Source organism: Carassius auratus, chromosome 5 (genome assembly GCF_003368295.1).
Source record: "Carassius auratus strain Wakin chromosome 5, ASM336829v1, whole genome shotgun sequence".
Lineage (NCBI taxonomy): Eukaryota > Metazoa > Chordata > Actinopteri > Cypriniformes > Cyprinidae > Carassius > Carassius auratus.
Window position 1 is genome coordinate 16,153,679 of NC_039247.1, and position 27,443 is coordinate 16,181,121.

The 27,443-nt window shown below is 38.3% G+C and overlaps 1 protein-coding gene across 2 annotated transcripts; it reads right to left on the reverse strand.

Annotated features, from left to right (window-relative positions):
* Positions 1-23,918, reverse strand: LOC113078198 (ectopic P granules protein 5 homolog). Of its 2 annotated transcripts, none has more exons than XM_026250509.1 (45): positions 23,794-23,918; positions 22,971-23,088; positions 22,000-22,872; positions 21,121-21,364; positions 20,698-20,828; positions 20,296-20,403; positions 20,091-20,164; positions 19,762-19,873; positions 19,249-19,363; positions 18,794-18,944; positions 18,463-18,624; positions 18,078-18,235; positions 17,437-17,591; positions 17,188-17,328; positions 16,578-16,739; positions 16,249-16,371; positions 15,707-15,972; positions 15,428-15,568; positions 15,150-15,291; positions 14,222-14,419; positions 14,011-14,121; positions 13,801-13,923; positions 12,736-12,902; positions 11,802-12,032; positions 11,437-11,560; positions 10,546-10,693; positions 10,092-10,263; positions 9,648-9,810; positions 8,469-8,611; positions 8,236-8,392; positions 7,926-8,120; positions 7,327-7,540; positions 6,683-6,804; positions 6,379-6,586; positions 5,980-6,055; positions 5,790-5,893; positions 5,463-5,638; positions 4,652-4,819; positions 4,018-4,227; positions 3,775-3,919; positions 2,459-2,701; positions 1,998-2,217; positions 1,629-1,844; positions 1,375-1,489; positions 1-1,089 (listed from the first exon to the last, which is right to left on the reverse strand). In XM_026250509.1, the coding sequence occupies exons 2-45, from the start codon at positions 23,022-23,024 to the stop codon at positions 907-909; spliced, it is 7,644 nt and encodes a 2,547-aa protein (XP_026106294.1). In that variant the 5' UTR covers positions 23,025-23,088; positions 23,794-23,918; the 3' UTR covers positions 1-906. The 2 variants fall into 2 exon arrangements, with proteins under 2 accessions (XP_026106294.1, XP_026106298.1); XM_026250513.1 differs by having other exon boundaries at positions 907-1,089; positions 22,000-22,869.
* Positions 23,919-27,443: the final 3,525 nt, after the last annotated feature.

Sequence of the window (27,443 nt, forward strand, 5' to 3'; positions counted from 1 at the left end):
TGGCAATAGTATAGCACAGAAATAGATTTTCTTTAATTCAAATTAATATTAGTTCTGAAATTATCTCTATGCATCAAAGCAAATACAGCAGCAAGCACATTTATTCAATATCATATGCCTATACAATATAAAACCATCTTACTCTGGAAAAAACAAAGTTTTTAAAAGAGGAAAGGAAACATTCTTTAAGGGAGCACTTCTGTAAAAAACTAAGAGCACTTATCAGACAGATCACATGCATCTTGTTTGGACATTGTTGGCAACACCTCCATACAAATAAATACAGTTAAAAAGATATTGGTCTCTAAAAAATACACTTCTTCGCGTTACAATGTAGATGTCCAGCCATTATTAGTTTATTTGCATGAGCTCATAAAGAATCTACTGAAATGAAATGTAATACTTTGTTAATTCACCAAAATATTTGTTGTACAAATCAATCAAAAGCATGCTATGACATGAGGTATATTTACTTTGCGACTGTGATTCAGTGGAACACCATCAAATATCACCCCAACATGGGAGGTCTAAAACATCCTCATATCATAAAATCATGTACATAAAATCTAGGTGAATATAATATTATAATGAGACCATAAACTGTGTGGACATGTTTATGTGATATTCCTGGTCTGAAACACTGAAGATCTGGATACATTAAGGACGGAATTTTAAGAAAAAAAGAAGGGCAAGTGTGGTATTCATGTGAGAAAGAAAACTTATTTATATAACTTATTGCACAGTTTAAAAAATGACCACTGCCTCTGAGTCTAAACCCATGATTTTAAAGGGTCCTTTTCCAGAAAACCCCTTAAACTCATCTGGAGTTAGACCTGTTTTCCAGGAGTTTTCGGTGGGTTTCGCAGAGCTTGACAGCCGGAGTGAACTCTTGTTTTGAGGTTCGAGCTAACGTATGATGTCTAGGTAATGAAGGTCAGTGTAGAGTGCATTGACTAGCAGGGTCAGAAGACGGTTGCTGTCACACAGACAGTGACCTGGGTACTTGATGAACTGAACGGCCTGATTCACAGACACACGCAGCTCTGAATACTGCTTATTACTTGGCATTTGCTCCAATACAGATAAGGCCTGAAAAAAGAGAGCAGTCATTCAAGGTACAGCACAATTTACAGGGAATTGTTTGTGCTATAACTAATTATCATCAAATATCTTAAACATATCCCCATTTAACAGATAGAAAGCAAAAGCAGCAAAACTGGAATATGATGTTCCATTTTTAATTTTTTTTATTTCTATTAAGTTATACAAATTCAATATAGAAAATGTCCTAAACTTTGCCAATAATATAGAAAATCTGTACATCTTGTCTGTTGATGAGGCTATACATTTATCCCATTCACCGGAGTATCCTACCTGTTGGGCTTTAGCTGGGAGCTGCAGCTCTGTGCCTGGATGAAGACGCAGCTGATTCTCTGAGGGCACCTGGACCAGCAAAAATGTTGACATGCTGCGCGCCACAACCCGAAAACTGAAAACCAGAAAGAACAGAAAATGTGAGGGATGCAATTCACACAATTCATCTTTCCTCTTTTATTTACTTCCGTTCTGGACCTCAAACTAAAACAGTGATTTCAGTAGTTTTTCAACAACTCTCAATCTTCTCTCACCTGCTAGAAAGTGGGGATTTCCTCCCAAAGCCAATGGCTCCCAAGATGCCTGAGTTCTGTCTTTCCTCGCCGAGCTGGGCTAGACGGTTCTGGAACGCCATTAAGGTGAGAATCAGTGTGTCAAGTGCAGAGGCGTCCTCTTGATCCACCAGGATCTGCACAAGCTCCAAGAATTTATGGCACCATAAAAACAGCTTTGCCTCGTCAGCTGGACCACTGCAGGAACAGACGACACACTCGCTTGGGTCATAAACACTCACACAGTAATTCTTTACTAACTCTGCAATCCTACACTACTTCCAAAACTGGGTTTCTGTGTGTGTCCTTCACCATATGAAAGAGCACACTTCATATGATAGTGTATACTACCTAGGAAAGACCTGACTGATCCACGTGTTGAGCAGCACTAAGATCTTCTTCTCATTCAGGAGGGTTTGCTCCAGGTTCAGCCTCTGGAGGATGTAGACGTACAGGGTGAGATAACTGCCCAGGTTCAGGCTTTCCTGAATGAAGTCCTCAACAGTCAGTTCAGGAACCTGAAGAGAGACCAGGATGGGCCCCCAACCAGAGTATTGATCAGCACATCCACCTGAAAAGAACAAACACACATGATACTGCTAGAAGTTGTGGATATTTAAGACTTAAGATTTATAAGATGCTAAAACTTGTTGTACTCTGTAATGGTTCCATGGAAATGTTTTGATACAGTCCAGATGTTATCTTTTCTGATCCTAACAATGTGATTAGGGAAAGGAATAATTCCTAAAGCCTTACACAAGCACAGTTTAAAATCTGTAACTAAGCCCAGAACACGTTTGAGCTATTATTACCATCAGTGAAGTAGGAGAGAATACAGGCCTCAGTGGTGCGTGTCATATGACGCACTGAGGCCAGGCATCTGCACGCAGCGGTTAGTAGGGGAAGAACCAAAGGACCCCGAGCTCGCTTTTCCACCCAGGAGTGAAGTTTAGTCCCGAGTCCCTCTGCTGTAGATATGCCAGCTTCATTCAGCAGAGTCAGCATCTCAGCAAACAGACTGCATGTGGCCATGTGCCGCTGCTGGAGGTCTGTCTCTGAACGTGAGGATCAGATACATTAAGATCAGTTCATTCAACGTAAAGAGAGATATCGTTACTGCCTGTTTTGTTGTGTTAAGATGCTGATTCGACATTGACGTCGTTTAAAAAAAACATTTTCTGTAAATAAATGATTACCTAAAACAACAGTAATAGTAAAATGGCTAGTAACTAGCGGTTATAATGTATTACCAATACTAACTATGACTCAAAAGTTTAGGTTTGGTAACATAGACGCATTAAATCGAAAGTGACATTTATAATGTTACAAAAGATTTATATTTCAAATTAATGCTGGTCTGCTGTTCATTATATTAGAATGACATCCGAAGGATCAAGTCTGGAGTAATGGTTTCAGAAAATTCAGCTTTGCCATCAAAGGAGTAAAAAAAAAAAAAAAAATGATATATAAAAAACAGAAAACAGTTATTTTAAATTGTAATAATAATACACAATATTAATTGAATGCATGAATGAATACATTTTTCACAAACTACATTTGTTTTTGGTTTAAAAACGGATTAAAAGCAGATTCAGTTGTAGAATGGATGGTAAATAGACATGTTCCTTATCTGCTCCTGCATCGAATTCAGAAATTATAGCTCTGCTCTATGCACCTATACATGTGGTAAAAATATATATTTAGAATTCTCTAACAGGAAATACTCAAGGATGCAAATCAGTATATGGTATTTTAAATGTTTTTGGGAAAAGATACATATCTAGCATACATTAATTTGCAATACTGTCTGTATCTGTATTCACTCATTTTGTTTTCTTTCCTCACTCTTGGCATTGTACTGATTCCTTTGTCATTACTATTGCAACCAATACACTGGGTACTAACTGAACAAACTGCTGACTTTGTATTGATTGGATTGGATCTAAAAAACAAACCAGAACTGTGTGAACATAGCCTAAGTGCTACTGAAGCAAATACTTACTTTCATTCTTATAAAATGCAGTGCTACACAGAATTACAAATTATGCTTATGCAATATTCTTGAAGGGCCTGCTGAGGGATATGACAAGAAAATGAATGTGAAAGAGAAATGAAACCTTCTCCTCACCAGGAGGGTTGAAAATGACAATGTACTCCAGTAATTTCTCCATTTCTATCTCCAGAGATGCCAGACTGATGTTCCCATTTTGATCCAGAGAGCTCAGGAACTGCACTATTAGGTGAAGGAAGGCTTGGCACTTTAAAGTCATGTCCTAACAGTCACAAAACAAAGAAGAGATATAAATCACGATTCTGTAAAAAAAGTAGTTTTTTATTTTACAGATTACTTGGCAATAGTGTGTCATCTAACCTTGTGATGTAACATTTGTGTGGTCGGCTCAAATCCAGCAGCCATTCTTAGCAGTCTGATGACATGTTGTGAAGAAGTATCAGGACTGAGAACAAGGGATGCTGGGTAATGTGTGCTGACATAACGTGTAACATTTTGATAAGAAGGAAAATCTACTAGGTGCCAAGGCAGAGAATCTGATTGGTCCAGGAGACTGAGGACAGAAGACTCCTGTAGAAGTAAATCATAGCAGATTAAACTAATAGGCACCCATTTTAAGGTAAACAGGTGACCGACCACTCAAAGTCAAAGTCAAAAAAGTCAAAGTCTGCTTTATTGTCAATTCTTCCATATGAACAGCACATACATTCAGATAATTTAAACTGCGTTACTCTCAGACCCTTGGTGCATACAGATAACACTAACAGTATAGCATAAAAATTCAGATAGATACAGATTAAAGCAATAAAATTAATAAAGCAGCACAAGGCACACGTGCAAACCAGTGAATTAAACAACAGTGCAGATAAAATCACTGTAGTGCATAAGAGCTTCAGAGAGCAGTTCTTTATTTAAACTGACTGAAGAGTTAGTTTTATGAGGTAGTGAGCAGACCAATGCTGCACAAAGTGTCCGGTGCAGGTCAAACACTCACAGGTTTGCTGAGATCCTCTTTGGCCAGAAACACCATCAGATAGAGGACAGAGACCACCATAGTCTGAGCTGAGGGGCTGAGAGCGTCACTCAGTACACTGACCCAGTTCACCTCACACAGCAGCTCTCCCATAAACAGGAAACAACTCTTTGGGCTTCCCCTCTCCACCTGAACAGCATGAAATTCAAATAATTTATTGACAATCATCTATTAAAGTATCCATATTTTCTTATAGTTAGTACAAGAAAGACTTAGGAAGATTAAAACCCATTATCTTCACCAATTTATTTGTCAGACTACACTGGAAGTGACTAACTGCATGTACACTATCATTCAAAAGTCTGGTGTCTGTAAGATTTTTTGTTTTTTGTTTTTAAAGAAAAAAAAAAACTTTTATTGAAGGACTCATTACACATTGATCGAAAGTGACAGTAAGACTTCTTATGTTACAAAATTGTGTTTATTTTTTACTTTCGATTCCTCAAAAAATCCTGAAAAAATATAACACTATTTTAACAAAAAACATTAAGCAGTACAACCGTTTTCAACACTGATAATAAGATACGTATGTTTCTTGAGCACCTAATAAGCATAATAGAATGATTTCTGAAGGATCATTTGACACTGAAAATTCAGCTTTGCCATTACAGGAATAACTTGCATTTTAAAATACAATAAAATAGAAATTTCACTGACCCCAAATACCTGAATGATGGTGTACATAGGTCTACTCTAGATGGTTTTGAAACACTATAGAGATAATATATGTACAAGTAATACATGTGATTTAAGAGTTTTGTAAGTCTCTCACATTGAAAAACTGGTTCATTAGTGTCTGATCTGGATGCAGGTCCTTCCACGGCAAACGGCTGTACTCAGTGTGGTATGTGTACAGCAGGTACTCTGGCATCTTGGGAGAGGTGCAGGTCTCACAGTAATGCATGAGATGAAACCACAGAGCTCCTCTTTGTCCTGGCAACAAGCGATCTGCACCAAAACATTATGGATTTCAAAATGTCATACTGATCACAAGGATTTTGAACCGAACAATGCATTCAATGGTTGAAAAAAAGATTGAGCAGAAAATGGATGATAGAATCAACATTTCTGTGTTGTCCTGTTCTCCAAGGATGTTTACCTTTGAATTTCTCATGTAAAGTCACCATCAAGCGTGCATATAAGCTCACTAAGCTCACTGCAGCTGCGGCATCAGATTCAAGCCAGGGAGAACAGTGCGGATGACTGAGACATACACAAGAGAGTTGTTACTCATCACTTCTGTCATCAGTGCTATAATAACCAAACCGCTGAGCCTCATCAAAGCATACCTAGTGTTGTCAGAATCAAGGAACAGAATCCATGGTTCAAACAGTTTGGCCATTTTTGCATGCAGGCTCTCAAGAACTACATTAAAGAGAATTTTACATTCATTAATTGAATTATACAAATAGTTGCTATACAGATATATACACACTACTAGTTAAAAGTTTGGTGTCTGTTGAAGTTGAAGTCTCTTAAGCTCACCAAGAATGCATTTATTTGATCAAAAATACAGTAAAACAGTAATATTGTAAAATAAAAATGTTGAAATGTAATTTATTGCTGTGATGGTAAAGTGATTTTGGAAACTGTGATACATTTTTCGTGGAAATCTTACTGACCCCTAACTTTTGTCTGCACTATAAATATTTGGTTGCTACGCATAACAGAGAAATACATATTTGTACCTTTGAGCAGTCTTGGACTTCCTACTGGTTCTTTGCTGCAGTTGTTTAGTTCCAGATCAATGACGTAGGTAATCAAATCTTCCCAAAACATCTTGATTTCCTCAATGTACGGCCCCCATTTTGAGAGGAGACCAAAGCTCCTGAAGTCTCCGTTAGACAGGCGGAGCTTCAGGAAGTACTTTGAGAGCCATTCGATTGTTTCATCCACCTAGTAAAACAAAGTACAATCATAATTCTCTGGCTCCGTTTGAAGTATTTAAGAATAAAAGAGCATGTTGAATGAATAAGGAGTGTTTTGCGTTACCTGCTGAGGGGAGAGGAGGATGGAGCGGGTTTTGTTTGTCTTCATCTTAGGATGAGGAGAACATCCCAGCACAATTAGAGACGTCCTCCAACACTCTGGACTGAGAAGCTGCACAGAAGAGCCTGCAGGAAAGTCAATTATTCTTCAGTCAATTTTTATGAACAAAAAATAGCATTTAAAAAAAATATAGAATTTTAAGTATATTTTCACTCATGGCAAACCAATCAAATGTAGTTTTTGGCATTTTTTTACATTTAATTTTTAAATTACAAACATCATGCTAAACTACCACAACAGGGCAAAAGAAGGACGTTTAGACAGACACATGAAAAATTACTATATGACATAAAAGTATAGATAATTAAATCTACAAAAGCAGATCTGGACTGATTTAGACTTTACATAAATATAAATCTAATTTAGCAGACAGTGGACATTTGCAGTTGTGATACTAAGAATATCTAACGCAAGTACATTTGCTACTGTTTAAGAAATAGTGATTGTGACCTAAAAGGTTTGCAAGTAAATGAAAAAAAATGAACCATTACAATAAGGTGATTAAATGAGGGTTTATCTGTGTTCATTTGACACTGAACTAAAACAAACAATGGATGACTCTGGATCAGAGTGAAGCAAAGACATACTCTGCATGAGCAGACGAAGGAAGTCACTGTAGTGGTCTGGAAACTGGTGAAGCAGCAGTTCAGTCCAGTGCTTGCAGAAGATGTTGAAGGGCATGAGGACTTCTGGCTCAGGTTCCAGCCCACAGGTGCACAGAGCCTGATGGATTATCGCCATCAGTCGGCTACGTTCAGAGAACTGAGGCTGGGTCACCGACAGCCACTGAGTTAAGTCAAACTAGAAACATAAAGCAGATTATTCATTTCAATTTTCAAAAGTTGCAAACATGAGCTACACATCCAAAAGCAAAAAATCTGACTCTCAGAGGGCAATGGGAAGAATCCAGCTGAAGGTAATTGAAGACTGCTAAATGTCCCGTAATTTATGTGTGATTTTATTGTTCTTATGTTCCCACAATTTCTGCACAGATATCATTTTATAAACTACTCTGAGGGTTTTGATATGGGAATATGCTAATAAAATTGCGATCAAGGATATGACAGCACTGCTTCACATAATTACGAACAAAACAGTGAAATCTTCTCCACACATCAATTTCTTTTCACTCATAACGCTTTCATTTGCAATGTGTTTGTTACATTATTCAGCAAAGAAGAATTACTTTTGTGAGGAGCATGAATACGACATCACCACTGTCTATGTGGAGGGTGTTGACCACTTCCTGGTACAGAGAGACCAGCTCTGCAGGAGAGGCGTTTGGAGTGAAGTAGGGTGAGAGAAGGTTACAGAGGTGTCTGTTGAGCAGGATGGTCTTCAGCATCTGTTTACACTCTGACTGGACATCCCGGATGAAGACCTACAGCCAAAGACAAGCTTATATATTGCTAACAGTTAAGACATAAGAGATGTAAATATAAAACTAAATAAATAAAGTAACATAACAATAGAGTTCACTGGGTTGAAAACAATACCTGACCAAGGATCTCTATACATGACGTGAAGAACTGGCGAGTGGGTGGATGTCTCTGTGTGTCCTCACACACAAAGGACACTATTTGATAGAAAGCAGTGAGGCCCACTTTCAGGATGCCAGGGGAAGGATTTAGCTTGTAAGCATTAACCAAGGCCCTAAACAAGAAAGCATGATGTTTACATTTAGTGGCACAAATAGAATGTGTAGAAACCGATTTGAGCAGGTACTGACGTGATGAAGTTTTCTGTGTGCACGGCCGCCTCAGCCAGACTTTGAGGAGGAGCCTTGATCCCATCAGCCTGCAGCTGTTTAATATCACTCTTCAGGCACTGGATCTGATTCTGCACTGGACCCAGTTTGTGCATTCTTGAGTACTGCAGCACACAATCAGGGAGAGGGAGCTCATGAAAATGTAGGATTTTCTGAGGGGCTGCCAAAATTGTTTATAATATTAATGCAGAGAAGACAGGAAGACAGTTAGATGGAATTTGGACACAGGCTGGATTGCATCACCACTGTTGATCAGTGGGTCTGACTTAAGGTTAGACATAGTAGAAGTATTAGTAATTTATTTTTATTGCCCTGTCAGCATCTTCATGGAATTTTTTTTTGAATATTACAAGAGTTACATTAACACAAAATAAAAACCAAATAAACACAAAAATACAGTATTTCAAATTATACTCGATGAAATGAACTTATGATTAAAAAACAATCAACATTTTTTTCTAGTAAAATCTTACTAAAGTCGCTGAGTAAGCATACTTCATAAAAAGGTTTTCTACTTGCATTAAAACTGGGGCAATACAATAAAACATGTTTTTGAAACTGGGGTCTTGCATAACATGCGTAGAGTTGGGTCTTCATCTTTAGACAAAAAGGCTGACATATTAGTACTTTATAGTTACCCAGGCAAAATGTACATTTTTTTTGTTTTTGAAGTTTACATTTCTCACATAATGTTTTATTAATATTATTTTAGCTTTATTCAAATTCAATCATGATATAATGATATAATGATATAATCTTGGACGCTGACACCTAGTAAGCCACTTTACTATTATTATACAAAATATATCTCAGTTACCAATACCATTGCAGAAATGTGCTAATTGCAGTCAGTCATGATTAGTGCCTTGCACAAGTTTCTAATAATGGGTGTTTACAATGATAAAGTGAATAGTATTCAGCAGGTCATGAGATCACAATATTGCGCCCGCATTATGGGCGACCCACTTCATTGACAATAAAACAACTTTCATTAGGCTCCTGAATATAACTGAGGTCTCAAGTGAGTGTACATGATTTTAAACATTTAAAAAATGTGTGTACAATGTTTTAACCAAGAAGCACAAAGTACACCATTACAAACAGCACACAGCAGAAGGATAAAAAATGGCAGATATTCACCTTAACAGTGATATGTGCGGGACCCTGGCAGGGCTGTCCGCCTTTGCCACGGCACTCTAACTGCATAGAGAGCTGGTCTTCTCTGTTTATGTAGAGCTGCGGCAACACCTCTAACAGTTCACTGTCTAGAACGACCTGCTGGGTTTCCCGGACCGTTGCCAACCTGAGAAGAGGACACAGTCGGGATTTAAAACACCATTTAACACATACGAAGATGCAAATACAACACTAGAGCATATCACTGAGTAACCTTACCTGAGAGGCACCAGTTATTTTACACAGCACTGGAGACTTACTTAACATGCACTTGCAGACTATACGTCAGTTTTGACATCAGTTTATCAATCAATACATGCTTCAAAGAGAGAGAGAGCGAGAGAGAGAGCGAGAGAGAGAGAGAGTGAGTGCTTACATTAAATTTAAGTTAAATGTATTGAGCCTTACTTGGCTTGATGCTGGAGCTTAGCAAGGTCTTCCTGAATTAAGGCAGTGGAGATTTTCTCGTCAGACAAGCTCTCAGTGGGAATGTCAGGCACTGGAGCTTTCATAGGCACAAGCAACAGCGCCCCCTGGGGAGCATCATGCTTTCTCAGATGAGTGAGAATACGCTCCTTTGCTGAAAATAAATACATGTAGAATACATTAGAATAAATTACAAGTCAAATCTGCTGTCGGAAAAAACTGTGACAATCATGATGCTCTAAATTTCCAACTGCCAAATTTTTATTATGCAAAACTATAACCTGCTAAAAAAAAAAAAATACAGGAATTTATACATGAACGCAGTCTCTGACTTAGAAAGTCGTGTGAGTTTTAATTAAATGTGCCTAAAGCAAACAACTGTAACATTGCTAATTTCATATTTTGACTGCAATAAATAAATAAGTGGGCTCAGTACCAGCCAGAGGATTGATGAAGTCAGTGAAGATGGAGAAGTTGGTGTTCTGGGAGATCGCAGGTTCACTCTTGACCTTTGACCACAGACTGAGCACTTCCTGCAGCTCATGCTGGACTCGCTCAATGTCCACATGCTCCATCCACACCTCCTAAAGATGAAGGTGACACACAGACCTGGCATCAATTCATATTTCATTATGCACTGTGTCAAAAATATCTTCAGTATCACCTAAAAATATGCATCTGAACAGAAAATAAAATAATTGCAATAAAAGCTAATTTATGTGACATTTAAAAAAAATGTTTTGAGGGATTTCCATACATTACCATTACAAGTGTTTATTCCAAATTAAATGTAAATGCAAATGCAGCTCTTGTATCAGATGTGGCAGAATATTTTCCAAATTTATAAACACATAAAATGTTTAACATGTTTAAACAGTAATACTACTGTTTGAAAGTTCAAAAGTTTGAGGTCAGTCATTTTTTTAAATACATCAATACTTTTTAGTGAAAATAAAGACATCTTCATTGTAACAAAAGATTTAAATTTCAAAATTATTTAGAACTTTGTTCATTAAAGAAAAAAAATCATGGTGTGAATGTAAATGTATATATATATATATATATATATATATATATATATATATATATATATATTTTTTTTTTAAATTGCAATACATTCTTGATCAAATGCAGCCTTGGCGATGAAATGAAACTACTTTCAAAAACATAAAAAAATTTGTTAAATAGACAGCTTGACATTTAATATTTAAATTGTTTTAAAATTACATTTTCATTCAAAACCATCTACTAAATCCTTATGAAGGCTCAGACCTCTTAAAGATAAAAATGAAAGAATGCTCTCCGCTGGACTCAAACAAACCCTCACCTGCTGGCCCTGCATGATTTTGGCTAGGCGATGGGTGTCATACTGCTTTGGCAAAGAGGGCAAGTAAATTTCCTGCTTCTGAAGGTTTTCATCATCCAGCCACAAACCAAACACAGTGAAGAGCCTGAATAATAAGAGTTTGGCATTTTAAAATGTTTTTTCTGTTCTAACATGTCATAACATATGGTCGAATGATAAGGCTTCCATTCACAAATTAAACATAACCTAAAATGGTACAAAAAATACAAATGAAGAACACATCTTGGAAACAGTATCAAGAATGTTGCTGTAGTCACTTATCTCTTAATAGTACTCAACAGTAAATAGAACAATGGATGTTAAGAGAACAAAACTCTGGAGATTACCGCACGAGCTCAGTGTGCAGCTCAGGAGAGGTCATGTACTGGGTGATGGGCGTCCCTGGGGGGAGCAGACCATCACTGGATTCACTGCTCGAGCAGGGCACCTTCAAAGCCTTGCTAGCAGCGTGGTGGAAGTCAGACACTTCCACCAGCCGCTGTCTGAGACCTTTTAACAAGGACAGATGGGCCGCACTATGGAAGAAACGCCTCCCAATACAACCTTTCACCTCCAGCCTGATGGTGTCAAAGAATAAATAAATAATACAAACCAGATGCAAGGGTTCAAAAATACCCATAATCAAACAATCCACTGTAACACAACTCACAAATAATATTCATTACTCGAATGCAAAATATAAATGAATTCGGTCATCATTAATGCAAAATAAACCTTGAGTGGGTCATCGGGACCCTGAAACAGAGCATTATCCCAAAAAAATGTGAAAGTAATAAACAAAAAAAGACAAAATATTGATGTGTGCTGGAATCCGTTCATTAGAAGGATTGTAGATTGTAAAAATGTATATTGTGCAGATACAATATATTTATATACTGACAAACACAGGACATGAAATGCATCTGACAGCATGTTAAACACATAACAGACAGAAGATGATAGAAGTTGTTCTGGAACATCAGTTTGGTGATTCATCAGTGCTGCTACATAAAGCTTAGAATTAAAATGAGAGAAATTCTCAACAAGAAAGGAGTACAAAAAGGTAAATGAGGGGGAGGGAGAAAAAAAAAGAAAAAAAGAAGGAAAGAGGAACAGGGTGAACATCTTATAGCATGTACAACATGTTCTTTGAATCCAACATGCATTGAGTAACAACTGCACTTTAGTATCTAAAACATTTGGAAGTCTTCATTTTAAAGAGCCAGGTAGTGAAAGTACTCACAACAACAAGCCAAAAAAAAGACAGAATGTTTAACGTACCCAAACTCTGGTCCAGGTTGACGGAGGTAAAGTTGAAAAAATTTCTGCCACACCAAAGGCAGGAGTGGATGGTCTGCAGGGGTAGCTAAAGCTTGTTGAGCCCAGCGATAGATCATCAGTCTCTGCAGGGACGGGACGACTTGAAGCTTAAGGCGCACCTGGGCTTTCTTACAAACCCAAAACAAACAGGTTAATTAACTGCATGTTTATTGTACTATGAATTTATGAAAACATTTTCCTATTCCTATTATCTTTCCATGACGATACTTTTCATGATTAATGGATACATAGTTTTTTTTTTTTAATCAGTGAAATTACTTCATTAAAAGTTAAAAAATATTTAACTATGTTAAATACCACTAGGACAAAATAAATAGCCTCTAAGGGAATAAGTTGGGAGGAAAACGTTTTTTTGTTTTGCATTTCCCCGAAAAACTCGGAGTTAAATCCTTTGCACAAAAAAAAGAAATATTCTTCGTCACGTCATGTTTATTTCATCACCATGTCTCCTTAGGGGCTTCATAAGGAAAGGACTGATATATCAAGTAGATGAGTTTTTCTCTAAAAGCAGTGGTTTCCAATTCCAGTCCACGTCACCATAAATGCCCTGCGAAGTGGACATCACAAGATATTCCGCCAGTTCAAAGGGAGTGTATATTTTCCATTCAAAGGGTATTAAAATCTGTAGGACAAAGTTTTCATCTGTGTGTGAAGATGCTGCAGGTTGTGGCGTGCGGCAAATCAAAACTGCATGAATGTTCAAAGTGAAGTAAACTGGATACCCATGCTCAAGGAGTAGGGAGCAATGAACACTGTGTAGGGACAATGTTAATCAGAACACAGTTCATGCACGGAGCTTTCTTCCAATGAGCTGGTTATCTGTTAAATAATAAAGTGGGGAGGGTGGGGGGTCATGAAGTCTGGAATTGAGAACCGATGCTCTAAAGAACCACCAATTTAAACATTCCCTGATAATTTCAGATGTGCTCAAAACTTTCTCTTTAATGTGAGTGCACTTGATCATTGTACTGGAGAGGAGAAGGTAAGAGCAGAATGAAAGCGTACTTTCAGAGCCTGATCTGGTGTGTAAGCCGGGTTCGAGAGGAGCTCATGCTCCACACAGCGTCGCAGCTGAGAGTCTTCCTCGAACATTGTCTCCATGTTGAGGACCAACCAAGCAAACCACACCTTAAGACAAAATAAAAACAGAGAGGGAGTTAATGGCTAAAATTAATCAGATCTAGATGTGCTGTATAAGCAATAACCTGCACATACCTCTCCTGTGAGAGAATTGCCCTCAATGAAGGATGGAGTAACATTTCCTGCCACTATCCAGCCCATAAGAGATGAAAGCAAACCTTTGTCTCCATGGTAACCTAAAGCGCTCTAAAAGGCAAATCCAAAAAAAACATTTCTAAGTATTTTGTTTTAAGGGGTTTGTTAAAAGAAGGCAGTTTAAACATCAGCCAAGAGAAAAGAAAAAAACCTTATGTTGTTGGTAGAGAAGTTTCTGGAGACATTCCTCTTGTTGGTGAAGGAATGCCGCGCGGCACAGATGGTCCTGAAGGAAGAGAACAGCTTTGTCTCGATGCCAGAGGTTCTGCTCTGTCAAAACCTGAAGCCAGAACTCAAGAACAGCTACTGCACCGACACGTCCAGGCCTGGAGCTCTCCAGAATGTGTGCCTGAAGGACAATAAGATCTTCCCATGAAATATTACGAGAATAAAGTCGAAAAATTACGAGAATAAATTTTCGCATATTTGGAATTTTCACAAAGAAAACAGTTTAATTCAATGAATGTTTCACAGAAATATGGCGATCTGATCATTAAAGAGCTTGAAAAAACATTATTGTAAGACACATCATTTGTCTTTCGCTATAAAACCGATTTTGAAAGCGGAGACATTAAAAGTAAGTCTATCAAAAGCACGAATCTTATTACTATTGGATGACTGGCACACTACAAATGATGAATGCAATGGAAGATATGAAATATTATTTCCAAGCATACTGTATCTGCGAGTATGCCACATGGTATGATTTCTGCTAATGATCCCAAATATATTTGTTCTGTATTAAAAAAAAGCTTTAACTAAGACAGCTACAGCGCCCCCTGAATGAGTGTCGGTTGGGTGTGTGAGCTGATGTTAAATCTCGTAGTATTTTCGTAGTATTTCGACTTTATTCTCGTCGCATTTCAACTTTATTCTCGTCGCATTTCGACTTTATTCTCGTCGCATTTCGACTTTATTCTCGTCGCATTTCGACTTTATTCTCGTCACATTTCGCCTTTATTCTCGTCGCATTTCGACTTTATTCTAGTAATCTTAGATTTTCTTTTCAACGTGGCACTAAAACGGCATCGTATATAATGAATAAGCACCCTGTATATATGGAAAGTCTTTTAACCCACCTGAATAACACTGTTTAGGAGTTTGATGTTCTCACATGTAGATGTACCAATCAGATGCTGGGCCACCTTCTGTGTGACCTGCTGGGTAACACCCTGAGTCCCACTATCCAGCTGCAAGAAGAGCTGGATACAACTTAGAAACCTGATTAACATTTGGAGAAAAGCACTGGGATTACTTGTATACCTACAGCAATAAATTAATTCATTAATTCAATACAAAACACATTCCAGGGACAGAAAGTGTTAAATATGACAACGTAAACCTAAATAATCTTAACTGTTCATTCTTGAGCAGGTAGAACTGGTGGTGGTAGACCAGAGGAAGAATGTTTTCCAGAATGTGCACTACAGCTTTGAGATGACGCGACTGAACCAGAGTCTTCAGCAGAGATATGCCGTCACTGCAGAACTTCTCCAAACTGTCAAATACAAAACACTGAAAATGAATTCATGTTACTACATTTGAATTTTCACCCAGCTTGAAACACTACTGATGATGAATCAGTCACAACACTTCATCTATTAGAATCAAAAGAGTCACAATATTCTTTCCAAACCTGTGTCCATTGGTGGTCATGTCAATAGCCAGAAAACAGCCGATGGGGATGCCCGCTTTCACTGCTTTGAACACTGGGTGCATGGTAGGAGAATCTGTGATCTCAGGCACACTGGGGACGCTGGACAAGGGAAGAGGGCACCAGGCATCCTGAGGACTTATTTCACTGGCATGGAGCTTTAGCCTCAGAGCCAGGTCCCAGGCCCACTGGTTAAAGGAGGATTCTGGAGTCTGGCCAAGCCGCACCACGTTAGCCAGGTAAGACACCTGTAGAGTTAACATGCAGAAAATGTGAGCTGATAACAGGACAGATGGCACTAGGATACCATTGACTATTACAAGTGGCTTATTAAACTTGTGGCTATTATTTCTGCTGATAAATGAAGGTGAACCACTGCAAACTAGACCTTATACACAGATGAATATGGTTTGTATCTTTATTCTGCATTAACACCCCGCAGACACACACACAGAAACAAAGCCTTATCAATGCTGATGACAATCAATGTAAAGAGCCTTTTTTATTTAGTATGTGAAACGCACCTGTTTGATGCCTTCTGAGATGATGCCACCATATGGTTTGTCTGTGAGATATTTTTGATATGCCTCAATCACTAAAAGTGCGACTTCTCTGTGCAAAGATGCTGGTAGAAAGAGGCAACCATTCTGTTGGCGAGAGAGAAATTATACTCCTTATAACATAAAAAACTAAATTATTAGTTAGATTAACCACATGAGGAATTAGTTTGTATCAGGCCTATCAACGCCTCATCAGGGAATATCAATGTTTAGCACAAAAGTAAACTATCCATAGTGCATCTGTTAAATAATTAAGCAGCGCTTGTCTTTCCATATTCATGACCGAGACTCACAGGCTGAAATCCCCAGTTGAGGCCTTCTAGTATGATGCAGGCCAATCTGTTCTCCACAGCAGTGAGACTGAAGTTCAACAGCCAACCTCGGATCAAGCCCACCTCAGCTTGAGCTGGCGTCCACAAATGCACTGGCAACTCCTTGAACAGGTACAGCGACACCTGGAGAAATAATTATAATTAGGGCAATTAGTAGAATGTATCAGCATTTGCTGAGTAAACCCCCAAATGAAGATCATTCAAAGACATATGTGGCAGATAAGCGAAGCTAATATATGGTTTGTTTTACGTCCCTATCATTGAACAGAAGACTGTCACTGGCTGTAGTTAATAGGAATCTCACCTACAATTCAATCTGCATCTTATGACTTGACTGACACGATTTTAACACGATTGAGCAGTTCAAATTTAAAAAATGCATCCTGAGACTGCATTCCGTTCTGCTTCACCTACAACAGCAGTCCTGAATGCAAATTTAGTGCCGCTTGCTCAACTGTTGTTCTTCATCAGTCTCTGATCATCCAGATATAACAGAGATCAGTAATCAAGAGTGACTCTTAAAACAGTTCTTACGTCGTTGGTGGACTGACAGATGCCGTACTTGACTCACCATGCCCACTTTCTCTATGGTCTCTCTCAGTCTCTCCAACAGCACAGAGATGATGTGAGGGTGGGCAGTCGCTATAGCTGCAAGCAACTCCCGCCCAACTTTAGAAAAGATCTCACGGGTGGTGATACTAACATAGGACACCTTAAAGAAAAGAGTAATGGAACATTTATTGCATTTAAAACATCTGGGTGATGTTATGTTTAGATGACGGATTCATCATAAAGGTCTTCAGTAAAAGTATCAAATCACCTCGTATATCTCCAGAACTACGTTCCTGACAAATTCGGGGTCTACTTCGGTACGTCTGGGCTGGGCCATGTGTGCAAACGTTGTCAAAAGGCAGATTCCATCTGAGCTGTTGATCTCTGACAGCCAGTGTTGAAACTTCTCCTGATGGCTTGGTTCTGGACATAAATAAACACACACTAAACCAGTGGTCCTCAACCAGGAGAATGGGACCCACTCGGGGGCCTCAGCACACTTCCAAAGGGGGTCTCAAGATGACTTAAAATAATTTAAAACAAACTAAAAGAGCTACAAATCAAGACATAAGCTGGCATATTTTAATTTATTCAAATAAAAACTACTTCTTTTATGTAAAACCATGGTTATGGTCTTAGAAAAACTGTAAATCACAAATGACCAGAAAATCCAATGTAAATTAATTGATAAAAAAAAAGACTTAACACTGAAAAACATTGTTATTTAAGCAGAATTTAAGTATTTATAATTGTTTTACTTAAAGTGTGTAGCTTTATCAATACAGCAGACTTAGAAACAAATATCTTAGATGAGTCTTCATATATTGTCTTTGATGACGGAAGGCCTTAACCACTGCTCTAAACTATTCTTTTTGTATTCACAAGCATTAGATGTGCTTGTTATCTCACCTCTGAGCCCCAGAATACAGTCCTCAGCACTCAGGCTACAGCTTAGCTTCTCCAGACCGTCCATCTCTGCACACTGCATAATGTAGAAGATCTTCCACAGCATGGAGCTGGATAACGTGCCATAGGGCATCTCAGACATAAACAGCCATATACCTAGTCTGTCAACCAATAAAGGGTTAGTTAAACAGACACCGCTTCAGAAAGAGATGTGCATAGTAAAGTGTTGCTTTAGTTGGAATCTTTTATCGACAAGAAATCGTTTGGTGAGAGAGCGGGGCACAGTGTAGGCCAGATGTGAACAAATATCTCTCATATAAACACCAAAGCTTGATGTCTGGAGCATGTGCACAAGTAGTTAGTACCCAGCTCTGGAATTACTCTATACCTCTTGGCCTTGAGTACATGAAGCACTGCTCTCAGGAAGAGATGGTCAAACTCCACCTGCAGCTTCTCCATTGACAACAACTGTTCCTGCATTGTGGTCCTGCTCACACCTGACAGGCTGATGTACTGCGCCCAGTGGTCACTAACATAACAGACAGTCATCCTAGAATATATATATATGTGATGTCAGTATCTAGTTATGAAAGCCTACTGAATAGTTTCAATAATGCCAACAAAAATATACACATTAATAATATTATCTGTAATTTGTCAGGACTGCTCAAGATGAACATTTTGAAAAAGGCTTAATTAAAATAATAATGCGTACAAACCGAATCATGTAACCAATTCTCTTCACAAATTGGCGATAACGTGCTCTGTTGTAAGTCTGCAAGCCGACAGCAAGCAGTTCGACCAGTGAGGACGCAAATGCAAATATCTTCATCATCTTTTGACTGGTGGTGGCTTCAGGCTGATAGTCGCCTATTGGCAAGAGTGACATTTAACAGTTCAAATAATCAGAAATGGTATAAAATGTCAACTTTAATAAACAAATAATTGTTCGAAGGATTTTCATTATTTCGACAAAAATGGCCGGTACATATCTCAATATTTCCTCTTTTGTGTTCTTAGAGAAAAGACACATGAGGTTGAGTAAATAATGACAAAATGTGCCTTTCTTGGTGAACCATTCCATAAATATCAATTGATCACTATACAATCTACTGACCAAATGACAAATGACATGGCTGTCTCCCTCAGTTATGTGGCATTATAACAGTCTCACCTTTAGAGCAGATACCCAGTAAGTGTTTGAAGAGCTCATCATATGGAAACTGAGAGAACAGAGAAACTAGATCATCCTCAGACAGCAGCATCCAGCTTGTTTCTGGGTCTTCATCCTGAGTGTTACAGCAAGCATCAGATGGGAGTATGGTGTACAGTCATAACCACAAAAAAGGCTGTTGTTGGTGGTTACATAAGAGTCACAAAATAGTGACACTTTTAGTCTGCTGACAGAAGTCAAAATTCAATCCTAAGAAATATCAGTGGCTCAAAACAGCAGGCTGTGAAGTCTAATCAGAAGTTAACACAATAATACATATATTGATTCCTGACGTCAATATATGCAGTGAGGTCTGAAGCCATTAGCAAAAAAAAAAAAAAATTACAAACTTATGTTTTTCATTTCCATACTTTAATAGGAATTAGCATAAAAAAAAGGTTGAGTTCAGTCAATCTCTTAGGAAGCATTGACAGGGGCTGAGCAGAAATGTCGGTTTTAAGGTTGGACCCTCACCTCCTCTCCACCCTCATCCACTAGCGTCCAGTTACCAGATGCAGGTCCTGTACGACTGTTGTTGCCCTTCGCCTCACTAGGCGTCATGTGTCCCAGGAAGTCTACACGATGCCTGCATGTCAAACACACAACTCCATATTCAATGTAACTGACAAGGCAAAGCTAAAATGCCTTTGTCATCAGTTTATGCTTTCTGTTATAAATGTATTAAACCAAAGTAATAGCTTTTTGAGTCAGAATGATGATGATATAAACAATAATAGAGATGATATTAAAAGAATAAAATTCAATGGATCGTGAGGTCAATTTCCAGTAAAACTAATCTTTACCTTGCTGGAGACATGAGGATAGCCAGGGCCTGCATGAAGTGATACACTCCAGATGGGTTATCCAATACTTTGATCTATGGAAGCAAAGTAGGTTCATTGACTACTATAAGACAAGCGGACAATACTTTTTTAATTTCCTTGTTAACATTTACTAGGGCACTATTTCAGCTCATGTGCGTCACATATCACGGCTCTGCTTCGGTACCTGTAGGAATGGCACAGCCCATTTCCCCACTCCTGCCGGACAGCAGAGCAGGTGATTTAGGATGAACAGATGATCTCCTGTAGAACCCACCTGATGCAGCACAGATACCTGGATGGTGAAGAACACATCTCCTTTTAAATCTGGAGGAATGTAAGCTTAGCTTGCATTAAATTAATTAAATACACTATTGTTCCAAGATTGCTGTTTTTTAAAGTCTGTTATGCTTACAAAAAAAAAAAAATTGATCAAAAATATAGTAGAAACAGTACTATTGTGAAATATTATTAGTTAAAATAGCTGTTTTGCATTTTTATACACAGTATTAAATCCTTAATTAATATTTTCTTATATTGTGATCTCATGTCATGTTCAGTTGATCAGCTGGTTACTGGGGGTCTTTACCAGCCTCTGAAGCCACAGATGGATGTCAGCCTGAAACTGAGAATCATCTAGGACCCGCCGGGTGAAGATGAACAGCACACTGATGCTCTCCTTCAGCGGTTGCAGAGAGGAGGGCTGAGACTTTGGACTCACTGAGAAGTTCAACATAACACAAACCACATAAAACTCTACAGAGAGCATGACATTTATAATCACAGACTGAGAAGTGTCTACTGAATACACAAACTCAGATTTGATATGCATCAAAATCATTTAGTAATTTAATTCGCCTTAAAATTAAATTGTTTTACTTTTGTCAGAGATTGATGTTTTATCAGACCAAACAACCAGTGTACTTTATGAAAGTATTACTGAAAGTCATTGTACTCATTAGCAAATGATTTGTGTTTCATGTACAGTCTAGACTTATCAGTGAGAACTTGCCTGTGCTTGTTTCTTGCACAGCCAGACTCTTGGTGGTGGGGTTACTGCTGAGCAAGCGGTAGAGATAGGACTCCACTTGCAGACGGGACAGGATGGAGGTGTATGAGTGCAGGGCCACTGTCTGATGGAGAATTTCTGCTTTTGCACAAAACAGATGCTTCAGCTCAGCTAATGCTGCCTTGTTCAGTGTCACCTGCTGGTAGCAGTGGTAGCCATACACCTTGGCCTGATCCGCACATACACCCTGGAAAGCAAACAGGTGTGTTTGTGATGAATTACACAGAGCAATGCAATGTATTTTTATGCTACAGCCATGGTGTGACTTAAACAAACAGCCGGGTCCACAGTTTTGACACGGACATACTATAAAACTTTATTAGACTAGTGATCACACTACTTGTTTTGAATGGGATTTGACTCTAGAAATTCATATTGCCTTAACTAGTGTAGAAAGGGTTTTTTTTTTTTTTAGATAATTAAAAAGACAGTCTTGAAATTTCACAGTTTAAGGCTTTAATATAACTATATTTAGACAGATACAGAAAGACAGATACACAGACAGACACTGACAGAATTACAAAAAGATAGACAGGTTGTCTTGACATTTAAAAGTTTATAGGATTTAATAGAACAATATTTAGATAAAACAACAGATAGAAAGACAAATATATAGACAGATAGAAGAACAGATAGATAGATGGATAGATATACTTGACATTTTAATAGAAAAAGAGTAAAAATACAATAATAAATGATAGAAAGAGACACATGGAAAGGAAGAACAACAGACAGATAAAAGGCACAGCAGATAGACAAATATATAAAAAGAACAATAGACAGACAGAAAGATGGATAGACCAATACACAGGTATGACTCACCTGTAATGAAAGCCTTTCATCCTTGAAGCTCCACAGGCGATTCTGCACATTTTTGCAGTCAGAATTGGCAGCCTGTAGTTCGGTCTGGGCCTGCGTCAGCTGCTTGCGGCACCTCCAGTAGCTCAGCAGCAGCTCGTACAGCTCATGCCCTTCTTGGTGGGCCAGACTCTGGAACTCTGCTTCAAGAATCTCCACGTTTCCCAACCAAGAACCGGGTTCCCATGTACGTAGCTGCTCGCTAGTGAAGGGCTTCACAGACTGGCAGGTCCTGGGCAGCTCTGGGTAAAGCCTCTCCCTTGGTCTCTCCACATCAGCGGCCTCCACAGGGACCAAGGCGGGCAGGGAGGATTCCTGGTTAGCCAGAGGAAGAACAGCTGGAGCTACTTGTCTCTCAGAGGCCACTGGCATAAAGGAAGCATCTAGCAGTCCACAGGTGATAGAGTACGAGCCCTCCAAAAGCTGAGGCTCAGAGTAGGAAGACAGGATAGATGGATATATAGAAGGGACACTACGTGGCTCAAGTTTCGCACAAAGAGTCTTGAGATCACTTTGCTGGGATTCAATTGGTGCTGAAGCATGTTCCACCCAAGGTGCAGTGTCTTGTAATGGCGTTTTATGCTCTTTCTCTTCATTGCAAAGCGGTTTCTTTACTATTCCAGTCGTATTTGACAAGCACTCTTGTTCCTTTTCAGGTTTGTCAGTATGGTCTAGTGAGGTCTGAGTGACGGGTAGTTTCAGATCAGGAGCTGGAGGCACATGAGAAAGGCTGAGGGGGACATCAGTGAACTCAGAAGCTGGCACTGGCTCATTAACTTCTCTAGAAGGTCCCGGGGGCTGTCTAACACTGTCTGACTGTCTCTTCTGTTTGACCTGCTAATGAAGCATAACCATTTAGGATTATGAGAAATTAGCATCTTTAATAAAAACAAGATTTAAAGTGTAGTAAGAAATGTATATTGGTGGGTTTTCACCTGTGGCTTCCCACTGGATTTGGACTTTGACTTTTTGGGTCTCACAGCCTCCATCTCCACACAGGTCTCCACTTCATTGTTATAAAATCACTCCATTCCTCTAGATCCACACCGAACCCTGCAGCACACAATCATGAAGCTTTAAAACGAGAGTTTAAAAACACGGTTTCTTCCTGTGGAACACAAAATGAGATGCTCTGTATTATAACAGTTTCAGTTACCTTTCAATTTCATATGAAAAAAGATGCAATGAAAGGGAAAAAGGTCACGCCTATTCAGCAACATCCCTTTTTGTGTTTCAAGGATGACATATGCTTTTGTAAAAACTTCTATAATCATAGATAGATAGATAGATAGATAGATATAAAGATAGATAGATATTTCCCTCAAGAATTAAAGTAACGTGTTTATTACATGAGCATGAGTAAATTGTCAGATAAAACAATAACATTTACATGGAACTAACAGCGTTTAAGGCATTAACAGAAAAGAAAATGAAACCACAAAAGTAAAAAACGCAGCGGAAATTCTATATCCATATCAACATGTGAAGCCAACTGACAGCAACAAAACACTGAAGAGCCCGAGCAGTAGTTCATATCCAGCTGTTTCAGCCTTCTTTCTGTTCTTAACAGTGGATATATTAATTGCTTAGTTCCACGAAGAAAGCTTATATTTATAGTTAACCGACATAGATATAACAGGACTGCAGGGAAGAGAGGATGAACCCACATAACCCCTGCTAACACTGGCGATTCGCTCTCCAAAACAGCAAAATCATCTCAGAATCATCCCGGGTGAAAGGAAGATTAGCATAACTCACCTAAGTGATATTACGTGACATTAGTCTTTTAACCAACAGCTGTCAGCGCTTCAGGGTTTGTTTTGTTCTTGGACGCTATCGCAATACTGATCACGTGCCCCTCCACCCTCCAATGGCGAGCAGGAAGGGACAAAAGGCGTAGACAATATACAGTATATACAATTTAAAACATTTTACAGTGTTACTCGTAGATGTCTTTTTATAGTAGATGACTAGTTATCACTCCTATAAAAGGCGTTTAAAAACGGCATATTCTGACGACAACTTGATCATTTTGGAGGCAACAATTTTTTGAGGTTAATCAAATGTTCTATTATTAATATTATGCTTGCTTTGAAGGGACAGATACATCAATGTGTGTATATATATTTGATTAGATTTATTCTTTTGGACTAAGCATATAATGCATGACTATAGGTGAAGAAGGAATTAAAACAGTGATCCTCAAATCTGCCTCTCTAGAGCAGTTTAGCTCTAACCCTAATCAAACACATCTGAGTTTGCTAATCAGTGTCTTAAGGATCATTAGAAAATCACAGGTAGGTTTATTTGATTAGTGTTGGAGCTAAAGTCTGCAGGAAAGTGGATCTTGAGCCAGATCTGAGGATCACTAAAATTAAAGAAAAGACAGGAGATATTATCTAGTGATGGTCTATTACAGCAGGGGTGTCCAAACTCGGTCCTGGAGGGCCTCTGTCCCGCAGGTGCTTCTAGTATGCCCTTGATTAGTTGAGAAGTGTGTTTGATTCGGGTTGGAGCTAAACTCAGGACAATGGCCCTGCAGGATCTGGATCTGGATTGGACCCCCCTGGACTATAGTACATGGAGGCAGCAGAGAGTTAAGTCATGCACATCTTCAGGTGAGAAGTAAAAAAAAAAAAAAAAAAAAAGTCCTGTATATACTGTGGTGCATGAGGTCAATTTCTTCAATCATCTTGGAGACGTTGCCTCAGTTATTCTGGATTTAGTCCGTTTCAGTTTTTTCTTTCTGGTCATGCCAGACAGACTGGATGATGGTGAGGTCCCATCTCTGTGTGGAGCTCATTGGCTGTTTTTAGACTACACTTACAAAACTGGATTATTACACTTAAATGTCAAAAGCAACATATAGACATGTAAAATTATATTTCCTACTGACACCGTAATGCTAAAAGATAGAAATGACTGGCTTTAAACTATTTGGTCGTTATTGAAAATGCCAATGGCCTAAGACTTTTGCCCATTACTGTACATGTAATGCAGAACATGTAATTGACTACAATTCTTAATTGACTACAATTCTTCATTATCTGAAATATAAAACAAGGTCAAACCTTTGTGTAGCATAACCATAAATAAGGCTAAAGACAATTTATCTGGCAGGATTAAGGATTTTTATATTAATTTCATAGATACAGAAATAATTGAAAAATGTTCTAAAAAAGTTCTTTAGTCATGTCATCAAAAGATTGCAGGGCTCCCTCAGCCCCAGAAGTAAGCCGTCTCCAAACTGCTCTTGATGTTGTTCTGATTTTCTCTCCTCTCCTTGGTCACCAGGTTTGCTTCACCCTTTTGAAGAGGTCTTCTATGAGCAGCCTTCTGCTGTTTGGTGAGCTGTTTCTTCACTTTCTGTCTGATGACCACCTACATTGGGGGACATCAACTCATTATTTTAATACAACATAAATCTTGCAACACCCAAGTAACTTTTTTTTTTTTTTTGTATCTATATATTCAAACTAAAAAAAAAAAAATTTAAAAAATCAGGATTTTGTGTCTGCAGGGGTAAACATTTAGACCTAGAATGAATATATTAAAGGGCTGTACTAACTGGTGGTATGGTGGATCAACTGCCAACACTTCAGAAGCTCATCTCACTGGTGGTTCTCCTCCTGTGCTCATTCTCAAGCCTCACTTGATCTCTGGGGATCACATGCATCAAATCATTATATGTAAGATTAAGGGTTTTACATAAAGGAATATACTTCACACCATAATGAAAATGCATCATTAAGATCTTAGTAAACACAGGCTTGTCAAGCATCAAAAAGAGCAAAAAATAACTTTTTTTTTTTTTCCACTGCAGTCCTGATACTAATTATGCCATAACATAAATGACTTGAAGAATGCTTCATTTAGGCAACTTTATTAAAGGTAGCAGATATGTCAGTAGATATATTTTTAAAAGGGATAGTTCACCCAAAAATGAAAATTCTGTAATCACCGTATTCCCTTAATATTACATTTAAAGATTTTTATTTTATTTTTATATTCTCTCAGTCTCATACATTTTGTCCATCCACTGAACGTCCACACAACCTACATTTTCAAGCTTCAAAAAGTGCATAATGACAGTGTAAGTGTAATCTGTACGTGTCAAGCAGTTTAGCCATTTAAAGACTACAGTCACTTTATATAATGAACATCTTTAATTTAGGCTTATTCGCATTTAAACAATGATCACAGCACATCAAATACGGTAAATAGAAGCTCAACCATACACACATACGTGCAAGAACAATGAAGAAATGATGAAAATTTCCCAATATTCCTTTTAGGATACAAGGTAAAATATGAACTGTAGCTTTATAGCAGTATGAAATGGTTACATATGCTCAAGCAAGTTATGGTATTAAAAATGAGTCGCATCATATAAAATAACATAAAAAAGATAGCTTACCTAAGGCCTGAATTCTTTGCTGGATTCAGACAGGTCAACCAAATCAGGACACTCATCCTCTACCTCATTCTCCTCTTCCCTCTCCAATTCTTTGGAGATGTCAGAAACTGTTTCTGTCTGAATGTCTTCTGAGGTGATGTCCTCTTCACATTGAGCTCCATCATGTTCCTCTGTGTCTGCTTCTATTGCAGTCTCCTTGCTCATTTTTAGCCCTTCCAGCTCAAGCATGGCATGTTTATACTCCTCCATGCTGAAAATGTCCTCTGAAGCGACCTGATGTGTATCGTCAGCAGACTCTGGGATGTCATCATCATAATCTCCACTGAGTCCTTCATCCTCTGGACCTCAAGATTTGAATAGCCCTGATCTAAAGTCTGATTATGACAAAAGCACGCTATTAGAAAAATCACCTGATATCTTTGAATGTTGGATAGAGTTCGCTTTCATAGTTAAATATTTTTTAAGAAAAAAACTTGAATACACTTGACATCTCGATCGAAGTAGCTTTTGCAAAAGAATTAAAAACTTAATTTCAGTACCAGTGCTTATTATTTAATAATTATCATGATCAGTTTAATATCAGGATGGTCTCGATTCTGCATTTATGTGTGAGGTGGAGATCATCTGAGGGAAGTCTATCAGTGTGATCTGGTCATTGTCATTAAGCATGAGGTTAAATTCATTGAAGTCTCCGTGGATCAGGCCATGATTGGCAAGTTTGACTAATAGCTCCATGATTTGACTGTACAATGCAGTTGGGCCTTGAATTTCTCGAACCTGACTCCTATATGAAAAATACAGTAACATTTAATGGACACCTATGTAAAGTCATGTTTAAAAAAAAACTAAAAACAAGTCATATTTCTATGTCCTTTCAAGAGAGATTAATACAGCAAACAACTGCACAGTTTGGCAGATGTCAACGACCTTTCTACACAAGTAAATATTTAATGCAAGAAAATAAAGCATTGTGCGAAGTTCTGTTCATCTG

Excerpts from the sequence above, each read along its gene's own strand:
- LOC113078198 (XM_026250509.1), bottom strand. The coding sequence starts at position 23,024 with ATGGAGGCTGTGAGACCCAAAAAGTCAAAGTCCAAATCCAGTGGGAAG. Across the intron at positions 14,420-15,149 it reads TCCTAAACAGTGTTATTCAG|GCACACATTCTGGAGAGCTC; the intron begins GTGGGTTAAAAG and ends ATTGTCCTTCAG. Across the intron at positions 3,920-4,017 it reads CACAAATGTTACATCACAAG|GACATGACTTTAAAGTGCCA; the intron begins GTTAGATGACAC and ends TGTGACTGTTAG.